This window comes from Bos indicus x Bos taurus, chromosome 27 (genome assembly GCF_003369695.1).
Source record: "Bos indicus x Bos taurus breed Angus x Brahman F1 hybrid chromosome 27, Bos_hybrid_MaternalHap_v2.0, whole genome shotgun sequence".
NCBI classification, from domain to species: Eukaryota; Metazoa; Chordata; class Mammalia; order Artiodactyla; family Bovidae; genus Bos; species Bos indicus x Bos taurus.
In genome coordinates this window covers 22,425,640-22,437,784 of record NC_040102.1, presented here as the reverse complement: position 1 = coordinate 22,437,784, position 12,145 = coordinate 22,425,640, and the positions used below count along the sequence as shown (strand labels likewise).

Genomic DNA, 12,145 nt, shown 5'->3' with positions numbered 1-12,145 from the left:
TGGGAAGAACTGACTCATTGGAAAAGACCCTGATGCTGGGAATGATTGAAGGCAGGAGGAGAAGGGGATGACTGAGGATGAGATGGTTGGATGGCATCACTGACTTGATGGACATAAGTTTGAGCAAGCTCTGGGAGTTGGTGATGGACAGGGAGGCCTGGCGTGCTGCAGTCCATGGGGTCACAAAGAGTTGGACTGGACTGAGCATCTGAACTGAACTGAAGTGAATGTTAGTCACATGTATCTTAGTAATATAATAACAAATGATACTACATTCCTTATATGTAGACATTTAGTATCCTCATTATTCAGTTTTAATAATTAACAAAGTATAACCACACTACTCTGTGTGAGGTAGAGTGCCTGGCTATTACTGAACTAAAGATAAATAAGGAAGATATAGTTCCTGTTCTAGTGGGAACACAACCTTGTTAAGTAGAAAAGGAAAAAATAATTTATACAAAAATGTTGAGTTGCCAACTGAGAATAGAATCATAAATCAAGACTATAACACTCTATGAGACACTGTTTTCACATATTCTTCAAACTCCTAAATCCTTGGGGTTAAGTATAAAGTAGATAATTTTCATATTTGTCTTATTAAAAATACTTTTATCACATGAAGAGGGCCACTTTCTCTGTTATTAACTAGCTGTTTAAATCTGCGCTACTCACCTAGTGAGAAACCACATTTTTAAAGGACTTTTATCACAGAAATATAAGGGCTGCAAAATTTACTGTTGTAAAAGTGTGACTTTTTTCATTAACATTTTTCAACTTGATTTTTCTAATTTTATTTGAGTATTTTTTCCACTTATCCACATAGGAAGGGCTGAGCCTGCTCTTCATGAAATAAAATGAGTATTTTGCTCAATATTTTATTGTGTTTTCAAGACAAATACTCTCTCTCAGGTTAATATTTGAATTTAGCTTTAAAAATGATTTTAAATATGTAATTTATTTTTTAATATCAGTAAAAGGTTGTCTTTTTTTCATATCATAGGAAATGCATTTTAGTATGCTATCTGTGTTAGTCACTTAGTCGTGTCTGACTCTTTGTGACCCCATGGGCTGTAGCCCATCAGGCCCCTCTGTCCATGTGATTCTCCAGGCAAGAATACTGGAGTGGGTTGCCATTTCCTTCTCCAGGGGATCTTCCTGACCCAGGCATCGAACCCAGGTCTCCTGCATCACAGGCAGATTCTTTACCATCTGGGCTATAGGGAAGTCCAGTATGCTATTTACCTATTTGAAATTAATGATGGAATATAATATTGTATTGGTTTAAGGCATGATAATTTTAATATATGTATATATTGCAAGTATATATAATATACAATATATACCACTACAAGTTGTATATAATTTTATATACAGTTTATATAATATATATTGAATATAACATTTCTTGAATTAAGAACAATAGATAAGTTGTTATCTAAAGAATAGACTAGATTTTAGTATTTTAACTTTTATCAGTGATTGCCATGATTATCCTGGGGAGAATACACTATAAAATTGTCCTCTCAAACTGACAGACAGAGCTTATTTCACCAAATATATAAGATTAAAGAGTCCATCATAGGGCAGTTAAGTTCTGCCTTTTACTGATGATTGTTTCCTTTGGTTTCTGTAATTCCCTCTACTTAGCCTTCTCTGACTGTTTATAGCTTTCTCTCATTGTCTGCCTCCCCTTTTTTTATGCCTATGCATGCCATATATTTCATTATCTACCTCAGATTTTCTGAAATCCCTATTTGCATCAGTCCTCCTGTCAACATCCTCCATAACTGCCTTTTCTTTTCTTTTTCCACACTTCTCCTGTCTGATATATTTATTTTATATCCATTGTACATTTGTAGAGGAAAAATATACAGAAGGATAGAATAGTAACTCACATGTTCTTGCCCTCTATCAAATAGCTGATTATCTATTTGCCGTGTAGACAGGGAGTGTCAACTCCTTATACAGTTTTGTAGCATATTTTCTACTTCGGTTCTTTATATATCAAGGGCCATCCTCAGTGATAGAAACTAGTGTAGAGGCCAGGACTTACCTGAGGTCTTGGGAAGGTTCCGCTCTGATGTGCGGTGTCTCAACAGAGTGCCCGAACACTGCTCCTTCAGTGCCTGAGGGCAATCAGAATGCAAGAGTCAGTATAAGCAAATGCACAGACACAGTAGTTTTCATTTCTATTTTTATGCATTAAATATTCTTCTAAGAATGGGAAAACTTAAAATAGGACTGCTGCTGCTGCTAAGTCGCTTCAGTTGCGTCCGACTCTGTACAACAAATAAGAAGAGAAAACCTGGAAAAAGAGTTCAAGGTCGTGAAGGACCAAAAAGGGAAAATCGAAGTCCCACCATCAGCTGCTGTTCAGTCGCTAAGTCGTGTCTGACTCTTTGCAGTCCCACTGTGTTGACCCCTTTTAAGATGATCTCATTCGCAAAAGTTCAGACTGAGTGAAAATTGTAACCCTCTGATCACAGAACAAATCTCTCTCTCTTTCCTGTTCCTTTATTCTCAGGTAAGTGAATTTGAAGTAGGAATATGTTTCAATATTCAGTTCTTTCTACAAGCAGCAAAGTTGAAATGAAAATGTGGGCAGTGAGCTCTGATGTAGTATAGTATTAACTGTTTAAAGGCATGGGGTTCATAGGGCATTTAGCAATTCACCCACAAGCAGCTCCCACCTTTAGTTACAGTGATCATCGAACTGCAGAGAACAGGGCACCTTACTTTTACTTTTGTGAAATCAAGGCTCACTCTAAAACCATAAATGGCTAGAACTCATTGGAGTGGACTTTATGCGGGATCATAGTTGTCTCAAGTGGTCACGTGCTCAGGCAGTTGAATGATATTCTATCTAAACTTTTGTTTATTATTGCCATTCAATTTTCCAGGATGACAAGAGTCCTAATTTAACTGAGAAAAATAAAATGATCTTCTTTTCCAAAAATTAAATGCAAAGACGTTTGTTAAAGATGATGAAAAGACACAGCCTCCTTTTTTTATTTTGTAATTTTACATAAATGAAATCATTCCCTTGGAAATAAACTCTATTATCTTTTGGTTTAATCTTATTCAAACATCTTGGTGTAGAATGTCATACCTTCTCCATCAATGGCTCCAAGAGCAGCTTGATAATACAGTGCAAATACAAATACAGATTTTATACCTTCAATGTGAAGCTGCTTCTACTTATCATGAAGAACAGTGTAAAGTAAATTGATTCCATAAGGAATGAAGAAAGTGCCATTAAGAAATTACAGAAAGAATTTAAATTCCTTAAAAAGTAAGTGTATACATGGGGAGATATACTAGAATCACCAAAGGACTCTACATAAAACAGTAATGCAGATCTTCCACCTTGAATCACGGAGGAAGAAATTGTTTTCAAAATCTGTTACATGGTTCCATCTATATTATGGTTCGAAGTGTAAGTGTATAAGGTTCTGCTGCTGCTACTGCTGCTAAGTCACTTCAGTCGTGTCTGACTCTGTGCAACCCATAGACGGCAGCCCACCAGGCTCCCCCGTCCCTGGGATTCTCCAGGCAAGAACACTGGAGTGGGTTGCCATTTCTTTCTCCAATGCATGAAAGTGAAAAGTGAAAGTGAAGTCGCTCAGTAGTGCCTGACTCTTAGCGACCCCATGGACTGCAGCCTACAAGGCTCCTCTGTCCATAGGATTTTCCAGGCAAGAGTACTGGAGTGGGGTGCCACTGCCTTCTGTTCCTGTAAATTCCTAAGATTACAGATTTTAGTTTGTAAACTAAAAACCATCCACCATTGTTAACCTATTATTGGATTTTAGTAGTTTTTTTGTTTTGTTCTGTTTTTTCCTAGAGAGGCTACGTAGGGCATACTGTTTATTTATTTAACCATTTTCACACATTTAGAGCAATTATTTCTCTAAGGAGTTTTCTCTTTTGATATTTTGTAAAATATTTTATTTATGTTAGTGAACAATTCTCAGAAATAAGTCTTTGGAAGTAAGATAACAGTTTTAGATAAAACTCTGATTTTGTGGTTGTGGAGGGTGGCATTTGAATACATATTTTACATAGCTCCATTTCTCAAGGAGAGATTCCTTTGGCATTTTAACATAATATGTATTTTACAGATGGGATAGATATCCATGTGCAGGGTTCAAAAATTAATTTCTATTATTTTATAATTTTGAAAACTTCCCAGATAATATGCCAGAAACATAATTAATGAATAGTAGCAAAATTTACTTCGAAACAGCATGCCACATATAGTAACTTACTACAGAATATATTAGTGAAACTAGAATGTTATCAAATGTTTAATTTTACAGTGAGGATGAAAACCTGATAATGGTCTCAGTTCTAAGTATCAACAGAAAAATATTGGTGATTTTATTAAGAAAATATTCTTGAATTAAAAATGTATAATCATACCATCTAAGGGGCTAAATTGAAAACTGCATAACATAAATAATTAACTAGCTTCAGACTTCCAGATAATGAGAAAATTAATCTCATCCTTTCACTTTGTGTCCCAAAATGAGTCAAAAGAGCATCAGTAAATAAACAATAAGGATGATCTTAAAAGGAAATCAGTAAGGAAGAATAAAAACCATCTGAGCCAGAAACAAACTCTCATAGTATAAAAAATTTAAAAATGTATAAATATAGATTTCCCATGAACAGGAAAGTTCCACAAATACCAGATTATTGGTGGGGTTGCCAGACTTAGCAATTTAAAATACTCGACACTGAATTAATTTTGAAGTTTGGTTAAACATAAAATCATAGTATAAGTATGCAAACTTCCAGGGGACATACTTATTCAAAAAATCATTTGTTGTGTGTTTGAAATTCAAAATTTACTTGGCACCATATATTTTACCTGGTAAATCTCACCATTGTGTGTGTGTGTTAGTTGCTTAGTCATGTCTGACTCTGTGATCCCATGGACTGTAGCCCCCAGGCTCTTCTGTCCATGGATCACTCCAAGCAAGAATATTGGAGTGGGTTGCCATTCTCTTCTCCAGGGGATTTTCCCAACACAGGGATCGAACCTGCATTTACTGCATTGCAAGCAGACTCTTTACCATCTGAACCACCAGTAATATAACCATTAGTCAACATTTATTTCGGACAAAAAGTACAGATCTGCTTTACCCTCACTTCAGGAAAACAAAAATGTGTGATGAATTCTCACATCTTAAGTTACAGAAACCATGGAAATCAAAAAGGAAGAGAGACAAAATAAGAGAGAAAAAGGAACATAACTTAGACATTTATTAATACATACATTTCAACTTATTGACTAAATAAATATTTTTTGTTTATTGCTTTTGGGAAGGATTGTTCAAAAGGGCAGAGTGTCAGTTTTGCTTCACTGTATAGGTGCTAAAGGATATTTCAGATAATTTAATGTGAATATTATAAGATATAGAGAAAATAAAGACTTAGTTTTTGTAATGGACAGGAAAAATGAGGCAGGCAAACCTCATGGTCAGAAAATACTGGCTCTCATTCATATGATAATTTCTAGCCTCAAAACAAAATAATAACAATGTCATATTTTTTGGTAAAACAAAGACAGAGTATATGAATTGTGGTCCTACTTTATATATAAAAACAGTTTTAGATATAAGCTACTAGGGTAGGATGCTAATCTTTACAAATGCCTAACATAAAATAACCCCCCCACCATTAAAAAATCAACAAAAATAAATTTATATATCCTTCAAAATATGGCTGTCCATAATGCAATACTCAAGCTATTCATTATCAACTATTGGCCTCCCTATATCCTTTGGGAAGGCCAACTCAGGACAAGAAAAGGAAACCCCAAACACCTGGCACTCCCAGCTCCTCAACTTGATAGTATGTGAAAAAAAGTTCTGTGTGATGTAGTGACTCTCCAGCCACTGACCAGCTCCATGAATTTGATTGTGGTTAATTTCAGATAATATTTTACTGAGGGTTTTGGCTTTGTGTAGAAGAATCTGTGATCAGTTATATATTATGGCAGAAAGTGAAGAGGAACTCAAAAGCCTCTTGATGAAGGTGAAAGTGGAGAGTGAAAAAGTTGGCTTAAAGCTCAACATTCAGAAAACGAAGATCATGGCATTCGGTCCCATCACTTCATGGGAAATAGATGGGGAAACAGTGGAAACAGTGTCAGACTTTATTTTTCTGGGCTCCAAAATCACTGCAGATGGTGACTGCAGCCATGAAATTAAAAGACGCTTACTCCTTGGAAGGAAAGTTATGACCAACCTAGATAGCTTATTCAAACGCAGAGACATTACTTTGCCAACAAAGGTCCATCTAGTCAAGGCTATGGTTTTTCCTGTGGTCATGTATGGATGTGAGAGTTGGACTGTGAAGAAGGCTGAGTGCCGAAGAATTGATGCTTTTGAACTGTGGTGTTGGAGAAGACTCTTGAGAGTCCCTTGGACTGCAAGGAGATCCAACCAGTCCATTCTGAAGGTGATCAGCCCTGGGATTTCTTTGGAAGGAATGATGCTAAAGCTGAAACTCCAGTACTTTGGCCACCTCATGCGAAGAGCTGACTCATTGGAAAAGACTCTGATGCTGGGAGGGATTGGGGGCAAGAGGAGAAGAGGACAACAGAGGATGAGATGGCTGGGTGGCATCACTGACTTGATGGACGTGAGTCTGAGTGAACTCTGGGAGTTGGTGATGGACAGGGAGGCCTGGCGTGCTGCGATTCATGGGGTTGCAGAGTCAGACACGAGTGAGCGACTGATCTGATCTGATATAATACAAGGCAAAGATACCTCTATGCTTTGAAACGTTAGTTTTATTTATTTATTTTTTCTCACTGACACTTGGTAACAGATTATCTACATCTAAAAGTGAAAAGCTCTAATCAGAGATTTTAAATACCTTATGATAAGGTTAGAATCTTGGAGTTCAGGTTTTCTTATGGATACACTATATACTCTGAAATTAGTCAATTTGGGAAGCAATTCCAGCTCCTTTATTCCATCTAAATGACCTCGAGCAAGCTATTTAATCTCTCCAAACTCCAATTTCCATAGATACAAATACATATATGGCAATGCCAACCTTACAGGTCAGGTTAAGTTTTAAATAGGATAAAATGTGCCAGTTTTTACGTAAGAATTCAATATTCCTTAATTCCCTCTATTAATTTTCTTTATGAAAGTCAGACACAGAAGACATACACATTGTGTCTACAGAGTTAATGTCCCAACATAAGTCCACTCATTATTAAGTGAAGTCTCTATTCCCAAATGTCAGAGCTTCAAGTAACATAGTCTCAGGTTGAATTTTAAAATCTGAAATTTAGACACTGAAAAGATATTCTTGAATTTAAATAGTAGGTGCATTTTATTAATCAAAACTCTAAGTCAAGGAATTCCTTAATGCAGCTGCTTGTACCAGTTAAGATCAATTGATGGATAAATAAGCTTTGAGAAAGAAGTTTCTTCTTAAAAAATGTCCAGCATGATCTTACTTTTAATTGGACTTCATCATAATTTTGAAATTATTGGAAACACAACAAAAATGCATAGTAGATCCTTTAGTAACTAAAATGGATGGATTGCTGTGATCTTTTTGTGTATTTTATACTTATTAGTTCTTTGTGCAGGATATAATAGAAATGCATCATTTGAATAACTGGAATAGGTAAAACAGTCATTAACTCTATCAGGATTTTAGTTTCCATTTAAAAATCAAAGGAAAGGTTAAAAAAAAAAGAGTAGTACAAGGCATTGTTCCTTAGAATATTTCTCTTAAAGTGAAATCTTAGTCTTGTATTGGTAACAATTCCAACCTGAAATCTTAAGGTGAATGAATCTGAGTAATATCAACCACCTCTTGTATCTAATCCATGGGATTATTAGGAGACTTAAATAATCAAAATATTCATTAACATTAGGCAGCATTTTAAACTGCTATACCAAAATAGGGCTGAAGTTCAGGGCAAGTTCATTTAGATTTCAGTGCCAAAAATATTCCTATTTATTCATTATCTTCAAGTTTGATCCTGTATGCTATTAAATGCATATACATTTTTTGTTAATTAAATTGAAAGAGACTTTCTAAATCTTTATTATTATTATTCTATTTGAGATCAGGGGCCTTTTTCAATTCTGTGGTTCCATTTCCTAACACTTTATCTGTATAATACAGACATTCATTGGTATGTCTACCTAAAGTTGTAGAATAAATAAATGTTTTCTTTGGTTTGGAAGTAAGATGAAGAACACAGCAGCAGAAAGCTGCCTAGGAAGAGAGATGTTCATGAGGGTCTCTATATGCTGCCAGAAAGGCTTCAAAGGAGGGGGCTAGGGTCTGGCACAGAGTGCTTGCTGTTCTGGAGAACTAGAAAGAAGAGGAGAAAAGAGAAAACCCAGAAGGATCGTGAACAAAGGAACCAAGAAAGACTGGAGCACTCTGTGAAAGGAAGCTAAGAAGGAGTTCAGTTCAGTTCAGTTGCTCAGTCGTGTCTGACTCTGCGACCCCATGAATTGCAGCGCGCCAGGCCTCCCTGTCCATCACCAACTCCCGGAGTTCACTCAGACTCAGGAGTAGAAACGTGTAAATTCTATTGTTATTTGTCTAGACAGTTGCCGACAAGCTCTCTTAACTGCCTTCACTTTTTCAATAAAATCTACCATGACCATTATATATATATATATACATATATTTTTTTTTTGAAAGGGACAAAGAAGAGTATGAATGTCACTACCAGATCAATATGGGACAGAAGAGATAATACGAGACACGAGGTGAAAAAGTTTAAGAGAATGGAGTATCTGTTCCCCTACCCCCTTTCCATGACAATTAATGGGAACTTAGGCAGCATTTTAAATTCCTGCAGTAGAACGGGGGTGAGGTTCAGGGCAAGTTTATATAGACCTCAAGGGCCAGAAGGATTGCTCTTATTCATTATCTTCAAATTTAAACCTATGCTTACTGGGCTTCCCTGATTGCTCAGATAATAAAGAACTTGCCTGCAATGCAGGAGACCAGGGTTTGATCCCTGGGTTGGGAAGATCCCTTGAAGAAGGAAATGGCAATCCACTCCAGTATTCCTGCCTGAAGAATTCCATGGACAGAGGAGCCTGGCAGGCTACAGTCTTTCGCATCACAGAGTCAGATATGACTGAGTGACTAACACACACACATACTGAATATTTCGAATTCTTTGGCAGTCTTCACACCTTGGTTTCTTTTCCCTTTATTTGTATCTCTTGCCACCCCTCCTTGCCCACCTCAGATCTAAATTGGTAAAGTAAAAGACTGGATAGGGAACACAGTTTCACTTTATTCCCAAATCTGCTCCTAAGTCATTCTTTGATTTCTGACAAGTATTTAAACCCTGCTCCCCAGTTGCTATTTGTAAAATGAAGCTCCAAATAAAATGATCCTCAGGTACCTTCAATTTTTAACTGTCACAGTTACATAATTTTTTCTCAGACATGTTGAAACCTGTACACTATACCTCTTTTCATTTCTCCTTAATACAATTGGAAATATATTTGCCCCTATAAATTGACAGAAAAGTTATTTGGGGGAAGGGGCAAAGTCATAACATTGGCAAAAGTAAATTATTAACTACCATTTCTTTTACTCCATTAAAATGAGTTTCTTGGAATTCTGAAAGCATCATTACCCTTTAAAAAGAGAAATGTCAACTCATTTTAAGATACACTATGTCTCTTACTTGTGTTACTTTAATAGTCTAAATGTTATTCCTCCTTCCAACTAACTGCATAAAATACCACCTATAACACCTAACCTATAAGAAAACGCATAATAATTTTCTCGGATACCATTTTTGCCCACCATTCAAGACTTCTGCCTGATTAAAAAAACAAATATCATGTATTAATTAACATTAATAACTGATGAAACTATTTACAGGTCAACAGTGGAGACGCAGGCATAGAGAACAGATTTGTGAACACATTTGGGGAAGGACAGTGTGGAATGAATTGAGAGAGTCGTATTGAAACATATACCCTACCATACATAAACTAGATTGCTAGTGGGAATTTGCTATATGATGCAAGGTGCTCATCCCAGTGCTGTGTGACAACCAAGAAGGGTGGGATGGGATAGGAGGTGGGAGGGAGGCCACGAGGGAGGGGACATATGTACACCTACTGCTGATTCATGCTGATGCATGGCAGAAACTAACATGACATTGAAAAGCAATTATACCCCGATTAAAAATTGATATATTTAAAAAAACCCTTCTGCTTGAATTTAAAATCCATTCATTCAGACTTATTTTCCTCTACTCATTTATAAAATCGTTTACTTATTTTCCCACCTTTTAAGGTAAATACAATCTGTTCATTCTCCGAATAAATTTGGGGTTTACCACCAATTTGGAAGCTATCATATCTATTCTGGGGGCTTCCCAGGTGACGCTAGTGGCAAAGAACCTGCCTGCCAATGCAGAAGACATAAAAGACAAGGGTTGATCCCTGGGTCAGGAAGACCCCCTGGAGTAGGAAATGGCAACTCACTCTGGTATTCATGCCTGGAGAATCCCCATGGACAGAGGAGCCTGGTGGGCTACAGTCCCCAGGGTCACACAGAGTTGGACACGACTGTAGAACTTAAGAAACATGGATATCTATTCTGAAATTTTAGATGCTAAATTATATGCTACTCCCCTTCTAGACTGAAAAAAAAAATCAGACATTCCTTATATCCCACTGTATTCTTGTGTACAACATGGTATCTTACACATAAAAGGTAATTGGCAAATACTGATCAATAATTCACGACTTTCTTCTTCAAAGCTTTTTTCCTCTTTTTAACCCTTCTAGTTTGATTAATGGTACCATCATGCCCTAATAGTCAGAAACTGGGGAACTATCCTGAGATGCCCTTTTTTGTTCAACATCCAGATTAGTTTACTTCTTTCTACAAATTGAGTATCACCTAAATTTTCTCTCAATTATTCCTTGATGCCACCACTAACTAACATTTGGAAACGCTAAGCTGACTATAATGCTTACTTAAGATGCTTCTGGAATCCAATTGTCTATGGAAGTCAAACCCAAATTCCTGAGTAGGGCTCACCTCTCAGCAGTTCTCTGTACTTTATACTCCAGTGACAATAAAACCTTTGCAGATTTTGAAATGTCTATAACTGTCAAGAGTATCACTTCTTTCTGTTGTTATTGTTTTCAGTCACTTAGTCATGGCCAACTCTTTGTGACCCCATGGACTGCAGCACACCAGGCTTCCCTGTCCTTCACTATCTCCTGGAGCTTGCTCAAACTCATGTCCATTGAGTCAGTGAGGCCATCCAACCATCTCATCCTGTGTCGACCCCTTCTCCTCTTGCCCTCTATCTTTCCCAGCATCAGGGGCTTTTCCAAAGAGTTTCTCATCCCTTTGATGGTAATCTACTCATTCTTCAGGATCTGATTCTAGATGATTTTCTCCATGAAACATTTTCTGTACCCTTCATGCACTTCCTCTTTCTCTTTCTACTCAGCTCCCCCAACTCCTTATGAAAATTACTGTACCTACTGTACATAGCAGTTATCATATTGCATTGAATTCATTTTAAACTCCCCAGGAACTTATGAATTCCTTGAGCTCAAGGACTTTGTCCTAATATATTTTGTATGCTTAGTACTGATCTTAGATTCTGATATATAATTAAGGATCAGTAAATGAAAGAAAGAATGGGAATGAAAAAATTGATAAAAGTATGAATAACAAAAATTATTCTGTGGTATTTTATAATTGATATATAAAACTTGCTGTTCCTGTTTCTCATTATATTTCTTTGTTTCATATTTCAATACAAATCAGGTTATTAATATCCTTAGGTGATGGTCTGAATTTATTAACACTGTTATTATGAGCCTACCCAGTGTTAATTTTTCTAGTAAAACAGGGAAACAATATTGTTAAATTGTCTCTTTGAAACACAAACAAACCCCTACCATGTTGTTCATTTGAGAGTAGAGAATAAGCTGCCAATATTTCTGAATATATATTATTTCAAAATCTGTTTTTACTTTTCAGTCAGCATTTTTCATAATTAAAAAGTATCTTAAGGCATTTTCTCTCAGATGGCAAATTATGTCCTTTTTTCTACTTCTGAAGATTTTCAGAAGATAAAAAGAGACCATGG

The 12,145-nt window shown here is 36.4% G+C and overlaps 1 protein-coding gene across 1 annotated transcript in view; it reads right to left on the bottom strand.

The window, feature by feature from the left end:
* The window catches only part of SGCZ (sarcoglycan zeta), a 1,115,594-nt gene that overhangs the window by 24,077 nt on the left and 1,079,372 nt on the right, over positions 1 to 12,145 (bottom strand). The window contains exon 6 of the mRNA XM_027529936.1: positions 2,057 to 2,129. Within this exon, the coding sequence (XP_027385737.1) occupies positions 2,057 to 2,129 (73 nt within the window). The remainder of the gene's footprint in view (positions 1 to 2,056; positions 2,130 to 12,145) is intronic.